Raw genomic sequence first — 23,643 nt, 5'->3', positions numbered from 1 at the left:
ATAAAACTCAAAAGTCTGTGTTTGTAAAATTAAAAGCACATGAATGATTTATTTGAATAAAATGACTGAATTTATAAGCATATAATTCAATAATACCTAATTTCATGAATGCAAAGGTCTGTACACCAGTAAGCAGAATTCTCTTGTCGTGCCATTTCAATAAGCACACCATGCACCAACGAACGTCGCCTCGGCAGTTTTACAGTATGTACAGTACTACATTATGCATACTGCATGTTGCGCTGACCTAAAGCTTCATATCACTTATACAATATGTACAGTATTCATCCTCCTGCGAGTGTCGGCCCACACACACACGCAACTACGGTTGCAAAATTCGGCAAGTTTGAAACTTGACATTGGACAGAAATTGACTCCATTTCAGTTTGGGTTCTTAATAGGGAACTTCAATTTAGTTGGGGAACTTCCAAATCCTAAGTGCAGTCATACCTTACCGGCGCCCCAACTTTTCTATTTCATCATTTCCAAAAGTTCCTTGGCTAAAAACTCCATAGAAATTTCCCAGAACTCCCCCCCCGCTCCATTTGCAACCCTACACACAACAAACTGCTAACAACCTAATCATTTTCTTTGCCCCAGCCCTACTCGCAAAGAGTATAAGACAAAAAGAAGCAACAACAACAAAACAAAAAAATCATAGCTACTGATGAAATTACGTAAGGCTGTTTCCTATGAATTCTGGCGTGAGTGATGGAGATTCCGCAAGTCAACAGCCACTCGAGTTACAACACAGTGCTCAAGTCTGCACGCTGACCTGTTGCTGCGCCACAATTGGCTGAGGCCATGTTGACACGCGCTCGTCCCACCCCACTGATTTGGGGTGCCCTGAAATTGAGGCAGCATTTTTATTGTTGTCGATATCTTCACGCTCGACCCCTGGAGAAGGAGGATGATGTTGTGATGGGGGGCGGGTGGTCGGGGGAGTGGAGAAGTGATATGAACGCTCAGAACTTCCCTAAGGGGACTGAGCGCGAGCGGCGGACTCTGGGGGGTGGATGGACACCACACCTGACGACTTAAATTTGGGCAGGTGGAGGCCAAATTTGTTCTCCACTCCGGCGAAGGTGGCGGCGGCCAGTCGGTAGCCCCCCACGTGATCGGCGTTGATGGGAGGGAGCTCCGAGATGCGAGACTTGGGCGTAGGCTCGGATCCTGATGGGCGACTGCAACGGAGGAACACGAAAAAAAAACATGTTTGAGTCTACAGCCGTTATTATTCTCTGTGCTGCCCCCACAAATCCTCTCCAATGAGGGAGTTGCCCCACCCACCCAACCCCTCTCATCACATCTAAGAAATCAGTGCGTTGTTTTAGCTGTCACTTTCTTGTTCATGTTTCTCTTGGATAGTTTGAAACTGTAAAATGAATTCTTTTTTTTTTGCTTTTTACTTGCGACGTTCAATGAATACATTTGATTCCATTCCGTGTTTCTCGGCGAGATCTGAACCAAGATTGCAATTTCTCTTTTGGATTAAGAAAGAACTTACTGTCCTCCAAAGTCAACATAGAACCACCGCTGCAAGAGTTCATAGGTCACCAGAGTCACGCCAAATTGGGGAGATGATCGGCACATACGAGCTGGACAAGAGAAAAACGACGGTGTTGAATCAACATTCAAAATGCAAACACACATCTTTAATGAACAACTATTCTGATTTGCAAATTATTTTGTCTTAATATTTGTTTAAAAAAATCGGACAAAAAAAAGTAATGGAGCTCCCAAGGTCATCAACACGTCTTTAAAAAATGACATGAAAACTTCCCACTTGGCTTTGATTTAATATTAATCAAAAACAAAAGGTGAAGAGAGTCCCCTAAAGTTAGCAAAGTTTGAAATTGATATCTTATTGGCTGTCAGAATTTAAAAAATATTTGTCAAAACGCTGAATATCGGAGACGATTATGCTAACTCGCTCCAATCAGGCCCTTAAGAAAGCGATTAAATTCTCTCTCTCTCCGACTGACCTCCGGCTCCCTTCCACAGAGCTCGGAATCCTTCCTCCCGCATGATCTTGCGGAAGCAATCGGTGACTCCGGAGTAGGTGGTCTGACCCGCCCGGGCGGCCACTTGCAGACGAGTCTTGATGACGTCGGCTGGCGTCACGAGCGAGGCTGCGGGTATGCCTGGCAAATCAAGTCGGAAGAGACGGCAGCTGAGATCGAGCCGAGTTCACAAATGAAGAACACGGTGAATGAACGACTTCCTGTCGGTGGTCCAAAAACCTTTCAGTGGGACTTTTCCTCACTCATTTAAAGTGGCATTTATGTCAGAGAAGAACTTGATGTTGACGCGATGAGTCGACAATATCTCTATGTTGCGGAGGAGCTAGGTTTAGCCTGGGTAGTTAGCGGCGATTATGGTGGGAAAGACTTTGTTTTTCTAGTATTTGTGACACTTTCTGAGAGAAAGACGGTGTGAAAAAAGAAAAAGGTAAGAAGAGTAGATGGCGGGTAATACAGAAATGGTCATTTTACTGTATTCAATTACTTGTTTAAAGTTGAAGGATATAAACAGAAAAGAATATTGATTGAAATCCATTGGACTAAACGTGTTTCACGTTGGCCAATGATGTGCAGTTGAGCAAAGAGCCGAGATTGATCAGTAGCATTTTGTCATTTACTTGGCAAGTTGAGTTAAGGATGAAAGTTAAAGCAAGTCGTGGGCTCCTGCTTTTTGGTTTCTTGAAACTTAAAGCTCCTCACAGTCACTTCTGCGAAACCACATTTGGAGTGGGTGGAAGTTTTGTCCTTCCTGTTTTTGTTCCATCGCCTTTTGATGAATTGGACTCTCAGTATTGAGCAACTTCTTGGGAAAAGGAACTTCAACTTCGTGTTTGGGGTCTGCAATTAATTATTCCAAAGGGAATCCCTCTCAAGGGGAAATCTTTGAGAAATCCAAGCCAATTATTGGCTGACTCTAAAATTATCCAGAGTGATTAACCTGTGGTGTGTTAGTGATTTTTTTTTCTTTCTTTTCCCTCCTCCAATCTGACCGCACTTGATTTGGCATCTGCGTTTACCTGCAATTGCTCCGGCCGTGAGAAGTTGCAAGGGGCCGAGCCGACCTTGTTCGTCGGCCATCATGGACTTGAGGTGGGCGTAGGCGGGGAAATAGATGGCGGAGAAGGGGATGTCCCTCAGGAAACAGGCCTTAGCTCCCTAGAAACACACAAAAAAAAAAAAAAAGTGAGCTTTACAAAGACGAGGCGGCTTGTGAATGCACCGGACGTATTTTTACCTTGTAGAGGCCAAAGAAGCCCAAATCTCGCACCACGTTGAGCGCGCTAACTCGAGGCCCGGTGGTGATCTCGCCTGCCACCTGCAGACGGATTTTCACGATTTCCAGAGGGTTGGTAAAGATCACCTGGGAGCCTCCAGCCTGCGCGAATCACGAGGACAAGAATTTGTTAGCGCGCTGACGTTTTGCGTTTCCACTTGCGCGTGCGATGCCACTTACACAACCACCGGCCAAGATCTCGGCAAGCAACGGGATCGAGTTGTCCTTGTCGGTGAACTTGTCTCGTACAAAGTCATTCACCTGCAAAATTAGAAAAAAAAAGCTAAGCAAATTTGTGAGGTGCAAGAATAATTAATAATACTCAAACACTGAAATTATATTGTTAAATTTTCATTGAATAAAACCTTCACTACGCCATTATCCTGCAAAAAAAAAAAAAAAAATGTTTTCTTCTTGCTGGTGGGGGGGGGGGCATAACAGAAAAGAATTGAGAAGCACTGGGTTAGCAGAATTGCGCCTCATCGGAAAAAAAAGTTATTGTGAGTCTTGGTGGTGATACAAAATGTTGCTCTCCATTGGTGTGTTCATGCGTGTGCGTGAGGGGAGCCGACTCACAGTGAGTTTGATGGCCTTCTCAGGCGCCACGCCAATCAGCTGAGGGACCAAACCTGAGGGGCATCATGCGTGTCAAGAGTTTGTAGTCGTCGCCAGGCGGGATTCACGGCGGCGTGCGTACCTCGGTAGAAGCCGAAGAAGCCTTCGTAGCGAAGCACCTTCTTGGCGCAGTCAAAGCTGTTCTTGTACATCAGCTCCCCGACAAACGAGCCCGTGGACCTCTGGTTCTGCATGCGGGTCTTCACCAAGTCGATGGGGTACACCGCCGTGGCGCCCGTGGCTGAGCAACGAGACCCAAACTTGGAGCAAACGGTTTCGTTGAAGATGTCGACGGCCGTCGGGGGAAGAACTCACCTCCGGCAATCGAGCCCAAAGTGAACCTGTAAGCGGATTCTGCAACTTGGAGCCACACGGGCCTTGAACTGCCCCCTTGAGCGCGAGTCTGAGAAATCATCAAACGCAACATTCTGACTGATGTAAATGTTAAACACAAGTCTCCACTCGCAAAAAGCAGAACTGGGATGACCAAATGTCCTGATCAAGGCCTTTCAAACAACGCGCAAAACTTGTATGGCAGACATGGCATCTGTAAAGATGAAGTTAAAAGAGAAAAATGAGGGATTAGGAAAAAAAAAGATTTTAGGCCCACTGATACGAAGAATCTATTAATACTTCATCAATATTAAATACTTTTAGAATCAATTATCGTTTCGATTAATCTATAAAACAATTGTTTGTTTTTCAAAATGACTTTATTCATCAGTAGTTAATTTGTAATTGTTTAGTGATCAAAAATAAAAAAACCTAGGAAACAACAATTAAGAAATACCACAGGAGACATTCGTTTACGAGTCCAATCATTTTCCAACACAAAAGCAGATGTTTGATTTTGAATCGTTGAATCACCAATTTGAAGATATTGCCAACAATATATAGACTTTGAATGTGAAATGAGCGGTGGCGACATGTTACCTGTTTTTGGGTCTCAGCCAAGTTGTACGGAAGACTTCCTTCCTCGAGGGGAGCGATTCTCTCAATGTCAGCAAGATTCAGGCGCCTGTCACACGGGAACACGTCATCACCGCTGAGAACGGCCTCCGGTGAATTGGTTTCAATACGACTCACAGAAAGTTGACATTTTGTGTCAACTGATCGTTAACCAATAACCAACGCAACATTTCAGAAGCAGTGAGAGCATTTCGAGGGAAAATAAAAAGGTTCATCGCATCTTGTCCCAGATGTTGACCGACTTAGTTTGAACTGATAAGAGAAGCGTTGAAGTGTTGTTAGTTTTAAAGCAATCCTCGCTCATGTGTTTACCCAGAGGGAGAGTGCAGGCCTGATAACTGGTACAGGATGTCAATTTCCATTGGCGTGATTTGACCAAACTTGTTGGCAGCATGGACAAACTCCTCTGCAGGGGACAGACGAGATCAAATTGGTTGGAAGATGTAATTAAACAAAAAAAAAATGATTGTTTAGCGACAAAGAAACAAACTGCATGTACCTTTGGTGACCAAGGTGTCATTCCAGGAACCGGCCAGCGTGCTGTAGATTTTGCGGATCAGCTCCATGTTGTTGAGGAGGGAGTTGAAGGCGTTGAAGTAAGAGAAGCTGACCAGGTGAGAGGTGCTGCCTCCTGCTGCCTGCAAGGAGAAAGACACACACGCACAAAAAAAAAAACGCAAACTTAGAACATACAGGACCGGCATGCATTGTGGTGTGTTAGCTATGCGCCTTTAAGAGGCGGAGCCACGTGGCCTGGGGGGCTGATGTTGGCCAATCTGCGTGTGAGTGGCCCAGCGTGAGCTCCCGCTTTGAGCGTCCTCGTTGTCTTTCACTCATTCAGCCAAAAAAAAAAAAATAGAAGAGGATCATTGACGTCTTTAGCCGTCAATGGCAGTCAATGAGTGAAGTGGGTTTTACTAATTAACTAACTCACGGAGACAAGGTTCTCCTCCACGAAGGGCGTGAGCATGTGGTGCCTGATGGTGGCCATAATGTCACTGAAATCCAAAGCGGAGATGACGCCATTCTTCCCTTTGTCCTTCTGGGCAAAGGCCTGCCGAGCGTGCTCCAACTGCAGCTCCTACAAAAGAAGGACAAAGTGAGGCTGCGGCAAACCATTGAGTGTGTGGTGTGTTTTTACCTGCAGGAATTGGGTGAATTCCAGGTAGTTGAGACGTTTTTTGCCGTCGTTTCCAAAGTGCAAATGGATGAACTCGCAGTCCCAGTTGAAGGGAATGTGGTGGTGCACTGTGGTCTGGCTGAAAATGTCACGCACATTCTCTGTTGCAAAAATAGACAGATTGGAGAGGAAAAAAATGGAATCTCAAACTCCCAATCGTGCGAGAGAAAGAGGAAATTCCGTATCCGCAGAAGGTGCAGTGATGATGCGGCACACATCAAGTTGGGAACCGGAGCAACCGTACACAATCTTGTGTGTGTGTGTGTGTGTGTGTTGAGCCGCAGGCCACATGACCGGAGCCCGGAGGAGGGCAACAAAGGAAGAGACAATGGCACGTACCAAAGGAAATGTCTCCAGTTCCCGTCTTGTCAAATAGTTGGAAGGCAACGATGAAGAGCGCGTCAGGTGCACACAACACCGACTCAAACGCAAGAAACTCCTGGAAAGAGATCAGCCTGTCCGAGCAGTCAGACAGGAAACGCATTTACTGATTCAGCCTGAAAGACGTAATTGAGGTTAGAACAGGAAAAAAAAAAAGAGAACCGGTGTGTTGGTGCAAGCGGCACGAGTCGTACGCCAAGCGTCGCTTTTTTCAATGAAAATAAAAAATAAATATTTACAACATGAAACCAAATTGAGGAGAATGACGTATTTCTTTTTTTTTTCGCTCCCCAGGAAAGAACGTTGGCGAGTAGAATACATTTTGAAGTCGCGTTCATCTTTGAAGTGCAACACAATCCGTTTGCATTTAATATTCAAGAAAATTTACTTTTTAAACCTGTAAAATTGGATGCTATACATTTGAATGAATCACGACTCATATAAATAAATATATTTTTCTTTTACAATATTAAACTGCAAAAACCCACGTGTGTGTCGTTAGTTATGGAAATTATCTTGATGAGCTAACAGTAGCGAGTGCTTTATCAGGCGCCGATTAACGACTATTTTTGCAGGTGGGTGGCACGCACCCGTCCTTGGTGGTGTCGGCCACAGCGGCCAGCAGTTGCACCGTTTTGGGGTTGTGGTGGATCTGCGTCTGCAGGCCCAGATACTTCTGGACAAAGTCTCCAGGGGTCATGAACCTGTCTCCATCCTTGTCCACTTGGCTGGCGTACTGCGGAGGCAAAAAGACGTACGACAACGCTTCAGTTGAGGTCGCTCTGAAGCATTCACGTTGCCGTTGGTGTGCGTCGCGTGCACGGTTGCGTCATGGCCGTAATCTGTCACACGGGCATCACTTTACATCATCAATAGCCTCGCTAATCCGCCTTCAATGATCACGTTTGTTTGGAAAAGCCGCAGCGCAACAAGCCCACAGAAGAAAAAAAAAGGTCAAAGGAAGGCGAGGGGACGATTCTGGCAATCAGTTCATATTTGTTGTCCATTTCTCAGAGAACCCCAAAAAAAAAAAAAGACAACTTTGACATGATTCCTGTTCGGACTACAAGCACATTTTCAAGACATTTCTTTCGCAAAAGTTCTTGCTAGGCTTCCCAGTTTCTCATTTGGTTGGAGCTCATTCGTTGGTTGCAAGTTTTGTCACACCACCGCAAACCCGTTTGATATTTTTAATACGGTCAAGATGAGGAAAGGATTGCGCTAAAACGGTTGAGATTATCACCTTGCACTAAACAATCAAGATGAAGTTTCTTCTGATTTTCAGTTTTTAGTCTGCGACGGTGAAAATTGTCCCAGCATTAAACCCGTCGTTCAGGTATGCAAAAGTGTCCAATCATGTGGCTCAGCAGGAGGTTTCAAATATAGCATTTAATATGTCAATGGAAAAGATCAAATAAACACATTATTTGAAAAAAAAACCTATAAATTAGCAAATAATATATCATTCTTGTTATTTTTATTTGAATTCGTCTGACAGTAAACTGCTGCAAAAATACAGAATAGTAGCCTTGGAAAATAGTGATCCTGTAAAAAAAAAAAAAAAAAATCTGCCAGTGGTGCATCCATTCATATTGACCACCATAAATTCCAAAAAGCAAAACGACAGTCAGACACGTCACTGGCCGCTCCTGATGTTTTCAGCTCACAGGCTGGCCGTGATGTCGCGCATCCAATATATTCCAAGGTGACATATTTGTGCACATGTGCTGTAGCATGTCGGACTGGCCCAAAGCAAGCAAGCGCATAAATCTTTTTGGCTTGAGCTTGTGCGCTATTCGACCCCCCGTGCGTGTTCCAGTCCCAACGAGGGCTTGTCAAGCGCCGGTCACACTGCAGCCATTCGGAGAGCATCGTGAAGGTTAACTGCTTGCTGTAATGACCCAAGGCAGCTTATGGACTGCGCGAGTATTATTTCAAATACGAAACATGACCAGTGGAGTGGCCCAGCTGCTAAAAGTCCAAGTAAGCACTTCCTTGCCTGCGCTCTTAGCTGACAACAATGCTTGCCCTTTTATCAAGCCTCAGCTGAAGGACAACAACAACAACAACAACAAATGTTTCAAGTTACCTATGAAATTCTTTGAACGTCAAGGTATTTGCATTCAATTGCATGTCCTTCAGAGTTGAGCATTCATTTTCTACTTGAAGCGAAATAGCTGCCTATTATGGACATTTAGTCGTGTAATTTAAATCCTGTGACACGACCTCCTCAGCTCACTTAGCAAGCAAAATCAGACTGGGCTCACTCTTTCTCCTCATGCACGCTTCATGCTAGTCTTTCCCAAATATTTGTATTTATTTATTTTTGCTTTAATTCAACCACCAACCAAAAATGTCACAAAAAGTATGGATAAATAATAATAAAGATAGTGTCGTCTCACTTTATTTACTCAGCGTGAAATCTGGACCGGTTCATAAATGTAGTCATTTAATTGTTCTGAGTGTCACTATACATCACTGGTGAAGATAGATGAACATTTTCAGGCAGATTAAGGAGCGCGCTGGTTCGTTGACTCTCACAACAACAAAAACATTGCTCACTAAACTTTAAATGTGCAATGCTCACCTTTTGGAAGATTGCTTTCAGCTCACTTGGATCTCCGCGTTTGGTTGATTGCACCTAAAAAAAAAAAAATCATACGAAACTACAATCATACAAGGGTGACAGATGGAGAATTCAAGACTGTTTACACATTCCTCCCCCTTAAAAAAAAAAGTCAATTATAGCGTAGGATGGCGTGCAAGGCCAGCCCAAAGACGGACGTGTGCATTTTAGCCTGACATAAAGCTAACTAACGAGGATGCTCCCCAACAGAACCGGGCCGGCGGTTGATCACAGGTCGAACCTCGACCCAGCCCCGGTTTCGACAAGCTAACAGCTAGCACGAACAGGACGCGAACCGTTAGAATGACGCGAGAAAGAAGAAGCAAGTACGGTTCGGCTGCTACAAGGACAAAAAAAAATCAAAAGAAAGAAAAAGAAAAAGACGTCCCGCTTAGCGTTTTTGTCAGGAAGAAAGTAAGACTGACAGCTGGTTAGCATTACGGAGCTATCCTCCCTCCAGCCTGTTGGGAAGTGTCATCAAGGCCAGCAGCCGCCGACCGGCCGCCGGGCGTCAGCTAGCCCGGCGATGCTACAAGGCAGCTCCGAGCACGACGCCCGCTCGTCCGGCGCACACTCGCCTCGACTGTTCCTACACACGAAAACGAGCAAAACACCAAGAGAAATGACAGAAGTAAAGGGTGCAAATTGCAAAGGGAACGATGCCGAAGTCACCTTGACCGCCATGCTGGTGTGACGTCACGTCCAGTGTGCGGGAGGAGGGAGAGAATTCGTGAGGGAGCCGAGTGGGGGACGCCCTTGGGGGGGTGCAGGCAGTCAAACCAAGTTGAACAAGAAAATTGACAACTCGTTTACTCGGCAAAACGGAGTTGCTCCAATTGATGCCATCTTGGTAACTTTTGTTGATAGATAAATAGCATTCATTTTTTTGGGGCTGACTATCCTTGAAACTTTCCTCGTAAGGGTGTCAAATAAGTTTTGGCTGCAAACATCAAAGTGCCGTTATGACGTGAAACCAAATAAATATTTAATCATCTCATTGTGTTATTACACTGGACTACATTAAAAAGGTAAAAAAGTAGACAACATTTTCTAGGGCAGCTTTTGGATGGAGAATCAAAATATCTTTTTCTCTATGTTTTTTTTTAATTTTTAAAAAAGTGCAGAAAAACAATTTTTTGCCAAAAATTATATAATAGCCTCAGGTAAGACAATCCAGCATTTTATTTGGCATTCTAAAATATATGCAGAACCTGTTTTCTCAGCCTCCTTAGTCATCGATCTGGCACCGCTTCAGTCCTCTTTAGTTCTCTAAATCTAATCTAGCAACAAATTGACAGGCCTTTTGCAATATGTCCTAGAATTAACTTGGTAACACTTCGTCCAAGGGTGCAGTCAGTTGAACCGACCGAGTGAAGCAGTACAGCAAAAATGTCAACTATTCAGCTTATCATTTATCAAACCGAACCAGTTTAATTGATGTGTAGTGTTGTTGCTCTTCTCATACAAAATGAACAGAGCACATTGAACAACGAACAACAACATCTAATCTATGTATCTTTTGTTTTTTGTATTGTTTCCCCTTCGACTCTCTGCTTGCAGGATTACACTTGGCCCATTCTCAGCCAGCAGGAGTCAGTCAAGGTCAAAACATTACAGTTTCCAGTGTCAGTCAACAAGGGAGCTTTTCTTGGCAAACTCATCTAGAAGTTATCTTAATTCCATCAATATGTGAATCTGAAAACGTGGCCAATTTGATGTCTGAGTTGTGTGTGCAACTATTGGACCAAATGTATTTTTTCTTCATTGTCTCGGTTTGTAGAAACAGCAGGAAGTGTTCAGAGTAAATCGAGAAGGTTTATTGTGTTGTAAACCGGAATGAGCCCTCTCATATTTAGAAGAGGAGTGTTACTTTCTATTTCATTTTTTTGTTAACACAGAAAAAGCCTGATGCGGAATTTTGCAACAGTTATGAGGAACATAGAAGTACATAAAATCTCTGTTGCTAATTATTCACCAGCTGCAGTGGCCAGGAAACGCAAAACAAAATTACTAACTGTGGAACACTTCACATTTCATGTACATTTTAGAACTTAAGTTTAACTTCATATATTGGATGGTAATAAATTGTCTTTATTTCATGCTCCGGGCAGACCAGGAGAAACTTATCCAGTAAGAGCATCTTTAAAAAAAAAAAAGCCTTGGTAATATGTCTTTGCTTGTAAACAAATCTGCCTTGCCTTGCCTTGCCTACAAAACCATTAAAAATGCGTACCATCTTGTTGCAAAAAAATTCTTTGAAACATTTTCATTTAGAGCCAAACTGCGTCTCCCGTCGTCTCGTCGCTGATTGGCTCTCTCACGTCACATGATGACTGTACCACGTGACGCGTCCAGTAATGGCGTCCTACTGCTCTGCGGGATTTGTAACAAGATCTGGTAGGTGACTTAAACAGGTCACACGCTTAGGTAAACAAAGTACTTGAGTGAATTGCATGTGGAACAACTCTCTTTCGTTTTTTATGTGTGCTAGCTGGAGGGAATTATCGCCTGCTTAGCAAACGAAGTCCATTAAACCACAGAAGGGAACATGTCTTGGTATACACATTCTGACTGCTTGCATAATATTTGGAATGTTCACTTTTAGCTTGAATCAATAACATATCACACCTCTTTTGCCAATGAAAGCCTGTTCCACTTACACATTATCTCACACTTATTTTATAACTTATTATCGTGCCACTAACTAGATACTCGTCAGGTAGTGTTTCCAATCTTCATTTATGTTGAAGATGACACATACAAAATATTGCATTAAGGGAAAAAATGCCACAAAATGAAATAATGATCATCTCGTTTCATTTTACTCGCAAATGTCCTTGGTGTCAAATCTGAACTTGTTTAGCTGAGCAGGTTCGTATGGAGGTAGGAGAAGTCTACAGTCATGATAGTCCCAAACCAAAGATTTGCTTTGCCTTCTTGCAGGACTGGCTGGTGTCCTTGGACGAGTTTGTGGTTTTGATCCGTGCAGGTCCCCCACGGTGAGGCTGTGTCACCCACATCGTCGCTTCTTTTGGAGGAAGTGGATGAAATCTCATTCACACAATGTTGTTCGTCCAGCGACTGTCAGGCCTGCTTATGCTGTACCCAAGGTAGCGACTTTTTTTTTTCAATTATCCAATTAAATATAAAGATAAGGGTTTTAATAATACCGATACTGCAATTACACTCATTGACAAATTTTCACCAATTTTGTACATCAAAGATGTAAATTAATCATTGTGGAGGTTATTTCTTGTGGTAATTCTAAATGTGCCCCCGTTTTTTTCTCGAGCAGGAAAAAAATATATGTATGTATTTATGAATTAAAAGTTCGGGTGGGCAACAGGTGGATTTTATTTTTGAAACATAATTTCTATCAATTAGAACTGATGTTGAATTCCATATTGTGCAAGCTTTTCTGTCAAACTAAAAAAAAAAAAAAAACAATCTCAAAAACTGATGTGTTAGGAAAAAAGTACCAGTAAATATTTTTTACAAATCAGCATCAAAAATATGTCTAGGGACTCATACATTCATCTCTGATTAGAATTTGCTGTTACCTGATGTTATTAGTAGTCAAGGAGGCCAATAACAGATATTTGGAACCAATAGACTTAATTGATATGCACAGCATTTTATTGGCATTAAAATTTAAAAAATACAAAGTCCAACTCTTAACTAAGGTGAAATGCCTGTCAGTTTATGTTCATTTATAAAACACCTTTTCAGATTCGCAACACAAAAAGTGGACGGTCATCAGCATGTCTTACAAAGTTAAAAGAAAGCAAATCAATAGTTCCCTGAATTTTTTCTTAACAATTAACAATTTGTTTATGAATAGGCCATCCATATTTAATGTGACTTTGTGGACAAAAAAAAATGTGACCCGCTGTTTTCTCTCCTCTCCTGCTAAAAGCACATTGAACGGCCAGATTATGTTGGTATCGGGCTGGTCCCAGAATGGCCCGACTATATCGAAATCAAAAATGCAGAGCAAATCGAAGGCCTCGCCAGAGCTTGCCAGCTCGCTCGACATGTGCTGCTACTCGCCGGGCAAAGTCTGAAAGTAAGCGTAGACTTGCACGCACACACTTCTTGTTTGTTGCTTTGTCATTCAAAAAGAAAGAAATAAAGACAGTGTGATGCGCTTTGATTTCAGGTTGGTATGACAACCGATGAAGTCGACTTCTTTGTACATCAGGAGACGATCCGGCACAACGCTTACCCGTCGCCTCTCAGATACGGAGGTTTCCCAAAATCCGTTTGTACGTCAGTCAACAATGTGGTGTGTCATGGCATACCAGACAGGTAAAAAAAATGTGATCACTTAAATCCTTGACATGTTTTTCAAGTATTCCTGGAAGTGAAAATTTGTCACAAATGCACAAAAAAAGTATGATTTTATTGCAGTGATTCCCAACTAGAGCAAGAGGTCTTCAGATAATTATTATTATTTTTTTTTTTAATCTTGAACTATTTTTGCCAGTGACTTACTTTAATAGTCAAAACAGTTCAATGGTCGTCCACTAGATGGCAGCAAGTGCGTAATTAACCTTCATCTAACCAGCCATTATCTGAGCCTGTACTTGTATCTAGTTTATGTCACATGTGGCGGAGGAAAAAAGCAGTTTTTTCTTTTGTTTTCTTGCCTTCCACACCCCACACAAGAAATTTGCGACTTTGACCTTCCTAGCTTAGCGTCACCAGAGGCACACACGCGGGCGTGTCGGATTTACCTCTTCATATCTTTGATAAAGATGTAATGTAGCGCAATGCTTGGCATCATCATTGAAAAGTATTTTGGAATATAGGTCACCGTGATTCATTTTTGCTGCGCTGTGACATTTTTCCGTATCTAAAAATTGTACTTTGGCTGAAAATGTTGGGAAACACAGTTTTAGAGTATTACAGTATTAAAGCATGCTAGCGCCATAATATTCGGCACACTTCAGTCTTGTGAGATCCCATCAAAGAACTGAGTGAAGCATTGTGCCTTCACAAACAATCATGCAAAGTCTGAAATTTTGGTGATCCTGAATTATGTCGCCGACGACCCCACATAGCTGAGTGCACGTGTGTGAGGGATGACATCCGGTCTCGTCATTCGTGTTATTGCAAATGAGAAGATCTTTCATCCTTTATTAATATGCCTGCAGTCGGCCTCTTCAAGATGGCGATATCATCAACATTGATGTCAGCGTAAGTCGAACAAGGATACATCCCGCTGTGATCGGTTGGATCGCCGTGATCATTCCGCCCTTTCCCCAACAGGTGTACTTGGATGGTTACCACGGCGACACGTCGGAAACCTTCTTTGTCGGCGAGGTGGATGAGGTCGGGCGGCGACTGGTGGAAACGGCAAAGCGATGCAGAGATGACGCCATCGCCGCCTGCAAGCCGGGTGCGCAGCTTTGCGTTATCGGAAACACGATTAGGTACGCAGCGGGATTAGAATAGGTTGAGTTTTGATTGGTCGTTTTCATTTTGTTCAAGATTTCATTAGCTTTCAGCGGTGGTTTATTTGATTTACTTACTTTGAGTTTTTAGGAAAATGCTTCACTTAAGTTTTTGTTTAGCTTTTAATTTTGGTATTCGTTCTACTTTTTTTTCAACTTTTTTATTTATTTTTAATTGTTAATGGAAAGTTGTTGTTTTGGTTTTTTTCAACTAAATTGAAATGTTTGTGCTTTGTCGCAGTGAAATCGCTGCCGCTCACGGCTTCCAAGTGTGCCCTTATTTCATCGGCCATGGAATCGGCTCCTACTTTCATTGCCATCCTGAGATCTGGCACCATGGTGAGGAGACGTCGTTGCGTGTTTGTTTGTTTTTGTGTTTCTCAACATCCGCGGCGGTGCTCCCCGTCTTTCTTTGCAGCCAATGACAATGACATGAGCATGGAGGAAGGGATGACTTTCACAATAGGTGAGGCGACGAGCCATTTATTGTGCTGATCCCATCCGGGTGACTGACGTGCTGGCGTCGCTTTCTTTGCCAGAACCCATTCTGATGGAGGGCTCTGCAGAGTTTAAAATCCTCAAGGATAAGTGGACGGCGGTTTCTGCCGACGATAAAAGGTCCGTGTTGATTTTGCCTTTCTATTTCGGTCATCAAAATCTTACCGATGTCTCGCTGCGATTTAGCTTTTTTCTCCGCTCATGCAGATCGGCTCAGTTTGAACACACGGTCGTCATCACGTCTGACGGAGTGGAAATTCTCACCAAATTGCCAGAAGAGGACAATCATTGAGCTGAAGAGATTTTTGTGTGAAACTCAACTGACAGAAACTGTTTACATGGACACACATGGGGGAAAAAAACTGTGAATTGCCAGCCGTAAGACAACACGTGAATAAATATGTTTCACATCCTTGGACACGCGCCAACATTTTTTCACCTCCTCCTCAATGGAGTGATTTTCAACCGTCATTTTTGCATCCTTCTTCCTCAACCTCAATTTCTTACAGCAACCGCTGCCACCAGTGTGGAAATAGCTCCATTAGGACACTCCTTATCTCTTTTTAATAAAATAACAATCTTTGTTCATTTTTCTGACTCTTACTTTGATTTTAACATGCGTCATATTTTGATTCTAATTCCTTTAGTTGTTTAAAAAAAATCTCAAAAGACCTCGTCTATATTGTAGTGCAAAAAAAGATGTTTGGTAAGGAAGGAGGAAATGTGAGTGCACCAACGATGGCAGTTTTCACTTGTGACGTTTTGCTTTTGTAAGCAACTTTTAGCAATGAGCCACTCGCCACTGATGCCGTGTGCACAATAAATAGTTTTCTGAATGCCTGCGTCTGTTTTTGCGCTTGTATAACGCGTTCCAAATGCAAGCATGCACCATGAAGTGTCATGCGAATCCCTTTTTGCTCGCTTGCCACGTGACCTTCCTCACCAACTATGTTCTTTAAAAGCCCCACTCGGCCGCCGACATTCCCACACAAACCGCCACCGCCGCACTCGGACCACAATTTATGATTGATTTCTTTTCTTTTTGCCGCCATGTCTGCTAAAATCAAATTTGCTGCTCTGGTCCTCATTTTAGGTTTGTGCGTTTTTACGCATGGCGCCCCCACTGACCCGTCGCACGCCTTCTGCAAGATCGTCTGGTAAGATTTTGTGACCTTTCCCTTTGTAATGAAGCTTGGAGCAGGTATTTGGGTGCAAAAATAATTGCAATCATAATCCCGGATTACACAGATGAGTAAATCCCGTTTAATCCCTCCAGGCTGCTGGGCGTGCCGTGTAGTCAGGCCAACCTCGCCATTGTGACTCAAATAAAAGCCATGGGCTCCTACAAGGTAAGAAATGAAGGATGAGCTCGTGGTGGTGAGGATGAATATCATTTCCGAGTGTGTGTTTTTAATCCAGCTGGGCCCCGTGACGCCGTTGTTAATCCGGGCCAACCACACGTCTGCAGTAGGTCAGGTGGAAAGCGTCAACTTTACCATATCGTCCACCGCCATGAGTCTAGGATGCCGCGTGGATGTAAGTCACATGACTTTTTTTTTTTTTGCTGCTGCATTTCTATAGATTGCAAACTGGCTCAGTAGCGCCCTCTGGAATTTTTCAAAAATGTTAATTCAGCAAGCAACATAAAATGTATTTAACACGATTGACCTACAAAAAAAGTCCACGTCAGAAAATACATTTTGTTATAATGCGGACATTTTAAGAGACTTTTTGGCTATTTCCAACTGTCCTAAAAAAAAAAAACATTCAAAAATTTCTCCGATAGATTTCATCTGATCGCTAGCAAATTTAAACCACGCTTCAAGAACCAAGCAAAACTGTGAAGCGTTACAGTGTACAGTACCTCATTTCAACTTTCTTTGCGTGAAAATATGCATGACACCTCTAAATCAGAATAGCTTTATTGTCATTGTATCACAGGTTGCAATGACACAACCCGTCCAAGAAAATATTTCGCATACAAAATGAGAGTCCACCCGGTCGCCTTTTACAGCGCCTCGTTTTGGCCCATGAAAAGAAAACCTTTGCGAAAATCAAGGTGCCACCACGTCCCAGCTGCAGCTGCGCCATAATAGAGAAAGGGCACACTTTAAACATGCAGAAATATTGTGCCTGTTTAAATGTTATGTTCTAGAAGATGAAATGTAAATGTATTGTACTTAAACATAAAATCCAACTGAACTGTACTTCATAAATGTACTGCACTGGATTAGAAACAGTTTAAATGCACAGAATATTCTATAACATGATCCACAGTTCAAACATTTCAAACAGTGATTCTGGTGGACCGCTAGAGAGAGAACCAGCGTACCACTCGTGGTCCTCGTACCACACGTTGAGCACCTTTAGTATGGATGCAAAAACTCACTTCAATTGTGACTTTGTTTCAGGGCGTGTCAACGTCCGCCTTTTGGTCCAGCCTGTTCGATAACGGCACCAACTATTGCAATCTGCGCAACGTGATACAAGGTAGGCTTTTCTCACCTTCATGTTTACCCGCCAATCTCTTTTCTGATCGCTCCCATTTCCTGTCTGCGCAGGAAGCGGCCTCGCCAAGGCTCCGGGCTTCACCGAGTTCACCAACGAATGGCTGTGCCTGGGTTACGGACTCTCAGCCTGCAAAAGCATTTGAGTCGGGAAATGTTTGCGTTGCATTTGCCACTAATCAGAATGAAAAAAAAAAGCAAAAAGCAATGATGTTCCCTCTTTTCTATGCGCATGATGTATAGAGGCAGGCAGAACAATTCAGTGTTCTTCCACTAGATGGCAGTAAGCACAATAAATCTGTGTATCCACCTGTTGCTTTTCATACCGTACAACTAATAGGTCATGGCTTTCTGCTAGTATGCAGGATCTACTTTGTGCTCAATTTTGTGCCCAAATTTCACTTTAAGTGAGGTTGTGAGTAAATTGATTCATTTGCGAATACACTTGTTGTGATATGTTTGTTTGGTGGTGTAATGTGAGATTTTCCTTCTGTAAAATATTGTATGTGCGTAGGTGAAATAAAAGTTGGGAAAGAGTGCCTTAAAGGCCTTAAAAGTGCCACAGGACACACGAATCAAAAAATGTCTGACAAAAATTGGATTTTACAGAAGGAAATTTTGAATTCCACATTTTTAATGGGTTAAGTCTTCTAAACTAAAAGGCCAAATTGATTGACACACTTCACTCTTTTTTTATGTGATTCTAAAAAAAATGTGCTCGCATCCTCTGTTGTTTGTTTTATCATGATACTTAGCATTTTTTATGGACTAACATCATCTGCTGGATCTGCAATTCATCCATTTGTTCAATAAAAGGAACGTTGATAACTGTTACAAAATGACTCGCAACAAAACATTTGTGTGTCTCATGAGGCAGTCATGCAGTTGTTCTCGCTTAAAGTTGTGCATTTGATCCAATCTGCCACGAGCTTCTACAAACAAAAATATGTAATTATTAAAGTTCTTCCAGGATACATAAATAAAGTGGTGCCTTGAAATCTTGAGATGCAAATTTAATTTGTTCCATGACCACATTGAAAATGTTATATATATATATATATATATGGAAAATAATTGCCATTATGTTGTACTTAAAAAACAACACCTATACTAATCCATCCATCCAGCCATCATCTGAAGTAACGTAATTAATAAACACAATACAAAGTGTTAAATAGTTCATTGGTGCCTTCTGTTGTGCATGACTTGGCCACTGGGGGGCAGTGCAATACAATTACATCGACACAAATCAGGCAGTTCACTCAACTACTTGAAGGGACTCAATAAGATGCCGTAGCATTCGTCATTTTTGAGCAGAAGCTAAAGAATATAATCCGGTGAGTATTCTTACAGTGACCACAGTTCAAATATTATATATTGCTTAAAGCGTTCTAACGCCCTACGCTATTAGCACCTCAATGCCGTTTTGCATTGTTTGTTAGCATTAAGCTAGCAGACTTTCCAAAGGCAACGCTATGTCGTAGTTAAATACAAAAAGTGACATTTGTTTTGTTCACTGCCACAGTATAACACGTAGACAATTCAAATAGGAGGTAAACAGTATCAGGCTTTTGAGGGAGGCGAGAGGTAACTGCTGACCTGCACCTCGCCGACCAAAATTCAAACCACGTGACCTCTCCTCCGCACCCCTTGACCTCCTTTGTCGTTGATCGTGTGTGTATTGTTGAAGTTCCGCATTAATTACCTGGTAATGGTATTACTGTGTGAATGCCCTTTCATGGCTCATGCAGATTTTCCGCCCCAAATGCAATCCGAGGCGAATAAAGCATGATGGACATCACGCAAGTCACATGTGGAGGCCATTTCTGAGGAACCGTGGCTATTCTCTTTATGTGCTCTTTGTTTTTTGTGGTGACCTGAAGGAAGCTCATCGTCCCGTCAGGTCGACTCAGCACATCTTTTTTCCGGAAGGATTTGATACGCCAAGTAAAGTAAAAGGACATCAAATTGGACTTCCTTCTGCTAGTTTGAAGTGTGTGGAGAATGTTTGCAAAATTGCAAAATGTAGACTGAGGAAATTGATGTTAGCAAAGATGAGAGGAAATCATGTGCAGCTTCTCTGTGGCCTTTACTGTACACGAGCAAAAAAAGAACGTTTTTGTTTTTGTTTTTAATCACATAGTATAATGAATGTTTCAGCTGTCATCAAGCGGTTTAAGATGAATTGATGATGTTCGTCATGTCTTCGGCAAGCCGCATCTGACGATGCTGCTCGAAAAGATGTCTAAATGTCTCAGACAAATGATGGGCTTGCATGAAGCAAGCAAAAATAAAAGAAAATCTTGCAAAAAATATATATATATATTCAAAAAAAAATCAAGCTTAAGGGGAAGTTGGCCTTTCACTCGTCGAAACACGACATTCGGATTAATATTGCATTTGTGAAATATTAATTTTTGTATCCATCTCAGGCGGCTATTTTGCCATTTGCTGCCATTGCAGGTGCTCAGGGCTCAGCTAACGAGCAATCACGGCTCACGTGTTTTTCGGAGTTTGGTCATTTGACATTTGCAAGCAGGCCAGGATTGGTCGTTACCTCAACCCTGAGCCATTGTGATGTCATTTTCAGACGCCAGGAAGTGGCAAAATAAAGTTGAGGGAAAAGAATTGGAGTTGACTTACCCCTCAAAATGATCAGTAGATCAACTCAAATGAAATCAATGAAATGGTACAGTACATTTTGTGCTGTGTAATGAGAGCATGTCCGCATGCGCTAAGTAAAGTTAATTGATTGCTGCTCGACAGTTGATTGAAAAACACAAATCAATTTACTTTGGACTCTAAAGAAACAAAGAGCAAAAACTCCCCCTCACGTTGTCTCATGAGTAACAGATTAATCTTGTTCCACAGTGGTGGCCGCAAGATCTTGGGAAAATAAATAAATATATGAATGTTCGCTCGCATAAGCTTTGACCTACCATGAGGTCAATAAAATAATAATAAACGTGTTTTACTGTTTCACTGTACCTCATCGCGCTCATTTAGTCACACAAACTGTTTAAAAGTCAAATCGGAATATTTTGTTTTCTGGTTTTGAAATATGTATTATAGGAAATTGCTGTTAAAATAATTAAATGATGATTAATTAATAACAATAGATATAGTTTTACTTTATTAAGAGGTGGCAAATAAATGTCCCGAAATGAAAAACGGCATATAAAGAAGCCCGGGAGCCTCCTCTGTAGAATTATTTTTATTAACTTTTGTTGTGTGTTGCAATTTTTGTTTGGGCCATTTAATACAAATAAAGAGATAAATAAAATAAATACAAATATAAAAATAATAAATACTGTATCCCGCAACTAACCACAAGATGGCGCCAGAGTGATTATAACAAAGTCAAAAATGCAGAAATTTACGACTTTAGCAAGTAAAACTTTATTATTTAAAAGACAGAATACATTGTCAGTCATATTTTTTATGATGTAGTTAAAATGCAACAAAAAAAAAATTCTTTCTTTCTTAATTTTTTTTTCACACATTGCAAGTAGCAAGTCCATAGCCCAGGCAAGCCCATTCGTTGGTCATCTCCATGAAGCCTGGACCGCTGTTCAGTCCGCTTGCTGAGCGGGAATAAGTTAAAAAAAAAAAAAAAAAAAACAGCAACAACACAAACCATTAGTATTATCATTAGCATAAAAAATCACATTTCTTGTACAAAGGGAGCTCACCTGAGAGCAGATCGTAGAGGTTGCAGTAGTTGAGGCCGTCGTCCAGAAGGCTGGTGAATCCCAGAGAAGTGGATTGGCCCTAAAAAAAAAAAAGGAGATGAAGAAGAAAAAAAGACGAGTGCTATTCTGTAAAGTTTCGTCTCACAGTCACCCGGCAGCCGGCGGTCATCACGGTAGAGCTGAAGGTGAAAGTGATGTTCTCCGCTTTGAGCCCGTCCACCGACGTGTGGTTGGCGGTGAGACCCAGAGGAGTGCTGGCCACCAGCTGGAGGAACATTTTGAAATGTGTTGATTGAATTTCTTGAAATGCTTTTCTGACGCCAAAACAACTTTACCATGTAGTGACACTTGGCACAGCCAAACATCGGGTTGAACGCTTGGATCTGCTGCACCAATTTGGTGTTGACCTCCGCACAAGTTGACGGAAAGAGCCTAGAGGAGCAGAGATGATGTCACATTTGCTGTTGGATAAAACAACTTTCATTTTAAAGTTTGGATGAGTTAATTATGATTTGTGTCCGATCGACCGAAGCGATATAAATATACTCATTATAAATTATGTTTATTGTACACAACAAATTGATGGGATGTTGGTGTTAAGGAAAATAGTTTGTTCAAATTTTCTTTAATTAGTTCAAAGGAAAAAAAACATTTGCGATACTGTTAAACTCTCCTGAAATGTTTACGAAATTTTAAATCCGAGATGTTAGTAAGTTGGGGTGAGTTTGATGAATGTTTTGCAGTGATAGTGAATCCACTCGTGTTTTTTTCTCAGGTCTTCGTAATAACAAAAAAATGAATAATGTAATACGGTAATATAGAACGCAAAATTCAACGTGATTTATTTTCTCAAATGTCATAGCTATAAATTACAACACATGGTAAAATCAGTATTGCGCAAGCTTTTATAGATCCAACTTAAAAACGAAAACATCTCAAAAACCCTGATGTGCTCAAAAAAAAAAAGTTACAACGTTTTTTAAATCGCCTTCAAAATTAGGGACATCGCTGATTAAGTGTTAACAAAAGTGACAATTTGGAATCTTGGCCCAATCGGACTGATTTGAATATAAAATGTGCTGTAAAGGTTATCTCAACCCGAAAGCCGCGGGCCTTCCGTGCAATAGTTTGCCCACCATCCTTTGGTCTAAAATGCCACTTACCAGAGAGTTCTGCAAAAGGCGTGGTAGGTGGGCCCGGGAACGGGCACGGCAGACACAAACAGGACCAGCCCGGCGACCAGAACGAGCGTCTTCATGCTGGCTGCTGCAGGAAGTTCTTGTGGGACAAATGTTGGCCGTTTGCCCTCTTATACAGGACCGGCCGCATTGGGTCATGCGCTCGGCTCAAAGGCAGCCTGACAATCGATTGGATGAGCTCTGATGACCCAACGTGGCCGTCTTGTTCCGATGGTGCCTGTTTATCATGGCCAGCAAATAAAAGAGAAATCGTGCACTGGCCGACTCGATTAAAAGTTTTAGAGTTCCAAAGTCATGAAAGGAATCAAGATTTGGCAGAAAAGTTCCAGCACTGTTGTCTCAAAAGATTTCAAACACAAAACTATGAATGTACCCACGCTGTAGAGTATAACTGTGATCCCATTTATTTTTTTGCTCGCCTTTGACCTTCATTTTTTGGTTATTATTTATCTTGTAATACCAAACTGTCTTGAAGCATATTAAAAATAAATAAATAAATCATTCCCTTGAAAAAAAAAGAACTTTGCGTCATCTAGCTATCTTTGCTAGTGGATTAAAAGTTTTTTTTTCTTTCTATCACGTCACCTTTGTAAAAAAAAATTATTTTGTAGATTTTTTCCCCACTATTGGTACCTGATATATGTAACCAGGTATAACATATTTAGTAAAATAGAAATGATATGTTTTATGTAATCCTCTTATCAAGCAGTATTCCCTTTTTTCATAGTTTGCCACTCGGGCACAGAAGCTCGAACTAAGCAACGTGTTTATCAGTCATAATCGTGATTTTTATTAATAATTCATAATTTCCATTAAACGTGTACATGTTTCTGCATGCAGGAGAAAGTAGTAGAAGTGCTAAAGGAGCAGGAAAGAGGATGTGGCTGTGTCCAAATTAACAGCTGCGTCCTCCGAATGCCTCGTTTTTCGGCATCGTGACGTCACTTCCGGCAAGTGACTAAACATGTCCAAATTCGAAACGATTTATGCGAGCCATGTAAGATGCATGAGGAGGAGCCATTGAAGGCATCGAAGGACCCAGCCTGAAAATTGTCTTTCGAGAATTGAAAAACCACGTGCGTTCGTCATACCGGAAATGACGCCGTGAAATCGAGAGAAAAAGAAAATGTGACCTTCGGAGGATGCGGCCTGTGAGTTTGGACAGTCTTTAATTCACAAACATATTCATCTTTCTGACACTAGAAGGCGCCAGAGAGTTTAAA

At 41.9% G+C, this 23,643-nt stretch overlaps 4 protein-coding genes and 1 long non-coding RNA gene across 7 annotated transcripts; 3 read left to right on the top strand and 2 right to left on the bottom strand.

Moving 5' to 3' along the window:
- Positions 1–807: 807 nt before the first annotated feature.
- Positions 808–9,842, bottom strand: LOC148326493 (electrogenic aspartate/glutamate antiporter SLC25A12, mitochondrial-like). Of its 3 annotated transcripts, none has more exons than XM_088310189.1 (18): positions 9,741–9,842; positions 9,030–9,083; positions 7,033–7,178; positions 6,401–6,516; positions 6,023–6,162; positions 5,816–5,962; positions 5,381–5,519; positions 5,194–5,287; positions 4,846–4,930; positions 4,228–4,315; positions 3,995–4,153; positions 3,874–3,926; positions 3,478–3,558; positions 3,259–3,399; positions 3,041–3,179; positions 1,986–2,144; positions 1,508–1,598; positions 808–1,184 (listed from the first exon to the last, which is right to left on the bottom strand). In XM_088310189.1, exons 1-18 carry the CDS (start codon positions 9,750–9,752, stop codon positions 977–979), a joined length of 2,052 nt encoding a protein of 683 aa, XP_088166315.1. In that variant the 5' UTR covers positions 9,753–9,842; the 3' UTR covers positions 808–976. The 3 variants fall into 3 exon arrangements, with proteins under 3 accessions (XP_088166315.1, XP_088166317.1, XP_088166316.1); XM_088310191.1 differs by having other exon boundaries at positions 9,030–9,657; positions 9,741–9,816; XM_088310190.1 differs by having other exon boundaries at positions 9,494–9,793.
- A 1,502-nt stretch (positions 9,843–11,344) lies between these two features.
- Positions 11,345–15,437, top strand: metap1d (methionyl aminopeptidase type 1D (mitochondrial)). Its single transcript, XM_088311980.1, has 10 exons — positions 11,345–11,465; positions 12,012–12,178; positions 12,985–13,134; positions 13,228–13,376; positions 14,225–14,267; positions 14,340–14,503; positions 14,766–14,863; positions 14,943–14,990; positions 15,064–15,142; positions 15,230–15,437. Exons 1-10 carry the CDS (start codon positions 11,426–11,428, stop codon positions 15,312–15,314), a joined length of 1,023 nt encoding a protein of 340 aa, XP_088168106.1. The 5' UTR covers positions 11,345–11,425; the 3' UTR covers positions 15,315–15,437.
- A 336-nt stretch (positions 15,438–15,773) lies between these two features.
- On the top strand, positions 15,774–18,505 carry LOC148326491 (uncharacterized). The gene is made up of 5 exons (XM_088311981.1): positions 15,774–16,179; positions 16,299–16,371; positions 16,442–16,558; positions 17,434–17,512; positions 17,584–18,505. Exons 1-5 carry the CDS (start codon positions 16,073–16,075, stop codon positions 17,673–17,675), a joined length of 468 nt encoding a protein of 155 aa, XP_088168107.1. The 5' UTR covers positions 15,774–16,072; the 3' UTR covers positions 17,676–18,505.
- Positions 18,506–18,742: 237 nt separating this feature from the next.
- On the top strand, positions 18,743–19,851 carry LOC148326490 (uncharacterized). The gene is made up of 2 exons (XR_015846074.1): positions 18,743–18,866; positions 19,281–19,851. It is a non-coding gene; the product is annotated as an uncharacterized LOC148326490 (long non-coding RNA).
- A 1,061-nt stretch (positions 19,852–20,912) lies between these two features.
- Positions 20,913–22,540, bottom strand: LOC148326489 (uncharacterized). The gene is made up of 5 exons (XM_088310197.1): positions 22,385–22,540; positions 21,557–21,653; positions 21,367–21,486; positions 21,222–21,300; positions 20,913–21,113 (listed from the first exon to the last, which is right to left on the bottom strand). The coding sequence occupies exons 1-5, from the start codon at positions 22,477–22,479 to the stop codon at positions 21,025–21,027; spliced, it is 480 nt and encodes a 159-aa protein (XP_088166323.1). The 5' UTR covers positions 22,480–22,540; the 3' UTR covers positions 20,913–21,024.
- Positions 22,541–23,643: the final 1,103 nt, after the last annotated feature.

This window comes from Idiotropiscis lumnitzeri, chromosome 12, assembly GCF_059441095.1.
Source record: "Idiotropiscis lumnitzeri isolate Australia: NSW breed Sydney's pygmy pipehorse chromosome 12, RoL_Ilum_1.0, whole genome shotgun sequence".
Classification (NCBI taxonomy): Eukaryota; Metazoa; Chordata; class Actinopteri; order Syngnathiformes; family Syngnathidae; genus Idiotropiscis; species Idiotropiscis lumnitzeri.
This window is presented reverse-complemented; position numbering and strand designations above follow the sequence as displayed.

What these genes read in the sequence shown, in the direction of transcription:
- LOC148326493 (XM_088310189.1), bottom strand. An exon ending in TGAAAGCAATCTTCCAAAAG is followed by an intron (nt 7,179 to 9,029) that starts GTGAGCATTGCA and finishes TTGCCTCCGCAG; the next exon opens with TACGCCAGCCAAGTGGACAA. An exon ending in AGAAGGCCATCAAACTCACT is followed by an intron (nt 3,559 to 3,873) that starts GTGAGTCGGCTC and finishes CTAATTTTGCAG; the next exon opens with GTGAATGACTTTGTACGAGA.
- metap1d (XM_088311980.1), top strand. Translation starts at nt 11,426, where the DNA reads ATGGCGTCCTACTGCTCTGCGGGATTTGTAACAAGATCTG. An exon ending in GGGATTTGTAACAAGATCTG is followed by an intron (nt 11,466 to 12,011) that starts GTAGGTGACTTA and finishes GCCTTCTTGCAG; the next exon opens with GACTGGCTGGTGTCCTTGGA. An exon ending in TGTCATGGCATACCAGACAG is followed by an intron (nt 13,377 to 14,224) that starts GTAAAAAAAATG and finishes ATATGCCTGCAG; the next exon opens with TCGGCCTCTTCAAGATGGCG.
- LOC148326491 (XM_088311981.1), top strand. Translation starts at nt 16,073, where the DNA reads ATGTCTGCTAAAATCAAATTTGCTGCTCTGGTCCTCATTTTAGGTTTG. An exon ending in GCCTTCTGCAAGATCGTCTG is followed by an intron (nt 16,180 to 16,298) that starts GTAAGATTTTGT and finishes TAATCCCTCCAG; the next exon opens with GCTGCTGGGCGTGCCGTGTA. An exon ending in GTCTAGGATGCCGCGTGGAT is followed by an intron (nt 16,559 to 17,433) that starts GTAAGTCACATG and finishes ACTTTGTTTCAG; the next exon opens with GGCGTGTCAACGTCCGCCTT.
- LOC148326489 (XM_088310197.1), bottom strand. Translation starts at nt 22,479, where the DNA reads ATGAAGACGCTCGTTCTGGTCGCCGGGCTGGTCCTGTTTGTGTCTGCC. An exon ending in GCCTTTTGCAGAACTCTCTG is followed by an intron (nt 21,654 to 22,384) that starts GTAAGTGGCATT and finishes CTGCTCCTCTAG; the next exon opens with GCTCTTTCCGTCAACTTGTG. An exon ending in CCTCTACGATCTGCTCTCAG is followed by an intron (nt 21,114 to 21,221) that starts GTGAGCTCCCTT and finishes ATTCCCGCTCAG; the next exon opens with CAAGCGGACTGAACAGCGGT.